Source organism: Hipposideros armiger, unplaced genomic scaffold, assembly GCF_001890085.2.
Source record: "Hipposideros armiger isolate ML-2016 unplaced genomic scaffold, ASM189008v1 scaffold_704, whole genome shotgun sequence".
Taxonomy (NCBI): Eukaryota; Metazoa; Chordata; class Mammalia; order Chiroptera; family Hipposideridae; genus Hipposideros; species Hipposideros armiger.
Window position 1 is genome coordinate 739,429 of NW_017732054.1, and position 5,595 is coordinate 745,023.

Consider the following 5,595-nt stretch of genomic DNA (forward strand, 5'->3'; position numbering starts at 1 on the left):
GCACCACATTGTTGTAAACAATCCACTTCTCATCAGCAGTTACCAGTCGCTTCAAAAAAGGATCTTTTTCCTCACGTTTAATGAGCATGTTGCAGATGTTTAGACGCACTGTCAAATGAACTTCTTTGAGTTCATGCAGAACCCAAATATCGAGCTTGCTTATGTATCCCAGCTTCTTCAGGTGGTCATGAATGCTTGAATGAGGGATGTTCAATGTTTTTGCAATCTCTCATGTCGTGTAACGTGAGTTTGACTTGATCAATGCCTTTATTTTTTGTCATCAACCTCGGTGGGCCTCCCTGACCAAGGAGCGTCATTGAGATCAAAATCACCAGCACGGAATTTTGTGAACCATCATTGGCACTGACGTTCTTGTAGAGCGTTGTCACCGTAAACTTTATGCAGCTTTTCACAAGCTTGATGCGCGTTCTTCCCTTTATGGAAGTAAAACATTAAAATATGGCAAAAATGCACAGTTTGGTCTTCCATCTTCAACTTGTTGTAAAATATCCAAATCTCAACCAAATTGCTCAATTTTTTTAGAATGAAGCTAGAACTGTCAGCTGTCAAATGACATAGCAATAACATAGATGTGAATGACTCTAGTGCTTCCCAAAATGAACTAGTGCCATCTGTCGCAAACATGTGTCATGATTATTCCAACAACCCAATAGAAACTCACTAATGGGTACTTGACACCATATATTCGCTGACTAAAATGGAATGACCTGGTACCTGGGTACCTGGGAACCTGGAACTTGTCTTTTCAAAGCCACCTTTCTCTCCATACCCTCCACCCCTTCCAACTTCTGAACATAACCCCCACCTTGGTCTTTCCCAAAATATTAAGGAAGCTTGTTTAGGAAGGTAATACTCAATTTCTGTTTTCTGCAGTAAAATAAGACACCTTTGGAACCACTTTTAAGATCCCTTTTTAATTATCCTTCCGGAACCTCTTAGTAAGTTGTTGCTGTTGGGGGTTACAGTAATAATTTGTTTTTCCATTTAATTTTTTCTGATAAGCTTCAAGTACTACCTTACTACTTGCTTCTTAAACTGAAGTATGCACAACCCCAATTCTGTGCAGAGAGGATGCCACACAGCAGAATATGTGGTACAACTTTCTGGAGCATTAATTTTACTATAAGATTTGGAAGAACCAAAGTTATGTAAGTTACAAGGTAAGTATTAAAAATTTAAGACTAAGCTGAAAGTCCCCTGCCAATTGTCAGTAACCTGTGCCTGAAATGTCAGGCTGTCTCCAAGGAAACTAAGGAAAACCTAGTTTCCATTATTTTCAATGGAAAAAATTATAAGGAATATCAAGTCAATTGAAAAACTCTACCAATTTTCTAAATCACAACACGGCACCTAGACATAAGTTACAAATATCATGTTTGGATGTAAAATGCTTAAAACATTGCTTCTTGGTCACAAAGTATTATAGCAGTGGCCTCTCTGAAAGCAGCCACATCAGATATGTTCACCTCCTTTGTTGGTACTCCAAAGCTTTGCAAAGTGACAGTGTGATTCTGATGATCTACCAATTGTATTTGGAAGCAAGATGAAGCTTATCTAGCAAGCCACTAAACAGATTTGAAGACTCAATATAAATTATATATATATATAAACATCAACTGAAAAATGTGTTGAATGATAAATACCTACTATGCAGTTTGGGTTTTCAAAACACAGAGGTGTGTTTTCCAGGGAAACATTTGAGGATTTGTTCTGTGGGATGGGCCTGTATTATGAAACAGAAGACAAACATCCATTTATTTTACATACTAAAGCTGTAGCTTCAAGTAAATTTGGAGCTGACGAGTCCTTTCAGCCTACCTTCCCAAAGTTCTAAGTCTGTAGTGATCCCTTGCCAATATCATTCATTTCCCCGTCCCTACCTCTGTCATTCCTATCAGCATACAAACATACTCTAATGTGCATTAAACAAAAAGACCTCATTTGAGCCCAAATACCTGTACATTCACCATTCTATATTTCTGTTCTGTTAGAGCTACCTGTCCTCAGTTCTCTCCTGAACCCATTCCATTCTAGCTTTACTCAACACTACCTCACGGAGATGTAGTGTTGGCCAAATTCAAGGTCAAATTTCTGTTCTTACTTCACTCAGTCTTTTAGTTGCATTTGACACAGATGCTACATACACTTGAGCACGTCTTCCTTGTATTAACTCTGTTTTCTTATTTTTTGATGCTCTGGCATCCAGGGCCTTGCTGACTCCCCCTGGAAGGAACTCCCCCTTTCAGGGTTAGCTAATTTCTAGAGAGCAAATGGTGCAGTGAGCATGCCTTTCATTTGCACACTAAGTAATCCAGAGCCCACACCCTGCCACACCTCTTCTGTGGACACTTAGACTCCAGGCTAATATCCCCCTGCCCTAATAGCCCCAGGGCCAGGTGCCAGAGGCCTGGGGACAGCCCCTATACTCCAGAACCCACTGAAATTGTTTAAACTAGCTAATCTTAAACCTGCTTAGTCTGTTCCCCCTGCCTCTCCCTCTTCTTCCCACAGTAAAGGCTCTGGCTGGTGCTTTCCCCTCACTCCCTCTGCCTCCTGACCGACCTAGGTGCTTCCCCAAGTGGCGGCTCTCCATTGCCTGCCATGCCTCCTGTTTCTAAAGAACTGAGAAAAACTTCTTCCTTGATGACAGTCCTTTTACTGTCTGCATGTCTTATGGTACCTGATTAGAACAAATCTCTGAGTACATTTCAAAACATTTCTTCTTGAAACACTTTCCTCTGGATTTCTGAGACCTCCTCCACCTCCTGGATCTCCATCCCACCCCCGCCACCCACGCACACACTTTGCTCTGCTCTTCCTCGTGCCCCTCCACCAGATCGCTAGTGATTCTCAGTCCCTTCTCTTTCCTATCTGACCTTTCAGAATGACCCTGCAGTCTCACAGCTTTCAACACAGCTATCTGCAGAAAACCACGTGGGTTTTCTTCCCTGGGGGGAACACTCAGGAGTCAAGCCTGACTCTTCTCTTCTCACCCCACATGCAATCCCTTGTTGGCTCTGCCTGCAACATGCATCCTGATTGCAGCCTCTTTTCACTCTCTTCATTCCTACAACCAGTTTCAGCCACCTTCCTGTCTTTCTGGTCTACTGCCAGACGCAGCCTCCTGGCCGGCTCCCTGCTTCCTGTCTTGCCCTCCTACGATCTACTCTCCACTCAGCGTCCAGAGTGATCTCTTGAAAATATGAAAAACGTGATGTATGCCACCACCACCCCCCCATTTAAACCTGCTACTGGCTTCTCATTACAGTAGAATAAAAGGTCAGATAACCTGGTCCCTACCCACCTCTGCGGCCTCATCTCCTACCATAGCCTACCCTTGCTTGTTCATCCTATTGTGTCAGCTTTCCTGGTTCCTAGAGCCAAAAGCAACCTTAACTAACAAATATATATTAGATCATAGAATCTAGAACATAGGTCATAGAAAGAAAAGTCTAAGGGAGAATGAAGGGACAGAAAAAAAATGGCTAAAAAAGGAAANTTCCCCAATAAAAATCTTAAAAAAAAAAAAAAAAAGAAACCACCACCTAACGAGAGCATACAGAAGAGCAGGGCGAGAACACTGAGGGATGGGGAGAGTCATGCACGCACTTGATCTCACCATACTTCCGCATCTTGCCACGTTCACAGACACTACATGGTTTTTCTTACCTTTCTTTACAAAGGTGTTGATGAATTCGTGTGTAATTAACTCATGAACAGGTAAATTCTTCACAAAGTAATAGGGTCCAGTTTCCATGACCAGGTTTTTCAGTTCTTTTGACGGTATCCCACATTCAGGAATCAGAAATGAAACCTGTTGGAATGTGTAATATAAACAAGTCTTATTTTTATGTTGGTCAACACCCAGGTTTTTAGGGATGATATAACATCATGAAGGCTGCTAACTATCCCCCCACGAATTTCTACAAAACTCTTATAAATTAACTTACCAATCTCAGGAAAAGACAAACCTGACAATTCAAGGTTTCATTTCTGTATTCAAACGTAGTACAGCAAAGAGAATGAGCAAAAAAATTTAATGGAAACATCTTGCTAATATTTAAGCATTATAAATATGTCCTGTTCCTTTTACTAATTAATTTTTAGGGGAATATAGGTCAATTGAATATCCCTAGATTTGTTTATCCTGGTACCAGGCTTGAATCAAAGGAACTGTCTCTTAGGGCATGAGGAATTTATCCCTTCAGAACCAATTATTAGGAGATTATGTGGAAGCAGAAGTGCTCCTGGATGTTTCTAGGTTATAGACAGAAAAATTCTACAGATCAGATCTGGCGAGGTAAGGCATAACATCCCTGACTACTGTCTGTGAGGTGCTTTCCATCCAAAGCTGAGATGTTAAACCTATCGGGTTTCACACGCTGCCCAAATGCGCCACACATTGAAAATCTCTCTCCCAAAGCTCCAACATACCAGCCTGTTCCTGAAGGACCAGGGTCACCACTTTTGTCTCCGAGAAACGGGCCAGTCCTGCCTGAATGATCAGGCCGATCAATTTAAAGTGCTAAAGGCTTCAACCATTATCATGTTGAGGTTGATTTTTTGGAGGCCTGGCCACTTAAATGTGTTGGTGAAACCGGCCCAGTAGACACTTGACGGGGAATCTGGGTCGTTCTCCCCCACGCCTCAACAGGTCCTACAAACCAATAGTTAACCTCATTGAGATGCCTCGACTTCCACATCTAAGAAAAAGGAACCCCATGAGGATGACATTTTCACAAAGTAGCAACAGCCAATGTTACCATCCTCGTAAATCTCTTATTTTTAAATTGTGCTCGCTAGCAGGGCCACCACAGCTGCCGAATTTCTGCCCAAAGCTGCGGAAATCGTGCACTTTGCCTTGAATACACATAGGGCAGCAGGCAGGCAAACTGGAGCGTTTCTCAGATGTCAAACCAGTGTCCATAAGCAGTTTAGAAAAGCAAGAATCTGGGCCTGGACTCCGCACGATGCTCTGAAAAAATCCGCAGGCACGCGGGTAGGAGAAGGAATTAAGTTGGGGAAGAGGTGAGAGTCTGGCTTCGATGTGGGGCCAAAGCGAGTTGGACGCGGACGCTGCCGGCCGTCGGCCGCTCCTCGCAGCTGTCCCGGGCCTGCCCGCCACGTCCCTCCCCGGGATGCTCTGCAGCTGAGCGGGGGAAGGGACGGGAGTAACCTGCTAGCGGCGCCTTGGACCCGGCCTGGCGCACACCGCGCAGCGCCCCCCAGGGCCGGTACCGCGCCGCTCGCGGCGTATCCTGGGAGTTGTAATCCAGCATATCCACCAGCAGCCAGCTCGGAGCCTTTTACAGACTACAGCTCCCAGCACACCCGGCGAAGGGCCCCGCTCCCCAGCGCCGGGGCGGACCCTCCACGCACAGCAGAGCGCGGATCCTCTCAAGCCTCTCCGGCTCGGGAGCCTGGGGCCGCAGGACTCACCCTGTAATTATGGTAGTGCGTCTCCACAAGACACCGGTGGCGCGACTTGTCGTGGCCGAAGTTGGATTTCTCGCAGACCAGCAAGTGCCGGGGTACCTCTCTTAGCCTGCCCAGGGTGGCCATGTTTGCCCCGAC

The 5,595-nt window shown here is 44.8% G+C and overlaps 1 protein-coding gene across 2 annotated transcripts in view; it reads right to left on the reverse strand.

Moving 5' to 3' along the window:
- Positions 1-5,589, reverse strand: part of RPP40 (ribonuclease P/MRP subunit p40) — a 16,367-nt gene extending 10,778 nt beyond the window's left edge. Inside the window, exons 1-2 of one of the 2 annotated variants that reach the window (XM_019627070.1) lie at positions 5,461-5,589; positions 3,691-3,835 (exon numbers count right to left, since the gene is read on the reverse strand). In XM_019627070.1, coding sequence (XP_019482615.1) covers positions 3,691-3,835; positions 5,461-5,583 — 268 coding nt within the window. In that variant the 5' untranslated portion in view covers positions 5,584-5,589. Of the gene's footprint in view, positions 1-3,690; positions 3,836-4,455; positions 5,277-5,460 lie in introns of those variants that run through there. The other variant, XM_019627071.1, reaches the window with a different exon arrangement.
- Positions 5,590-5,595: the final 6 nt, after the last annotated feature.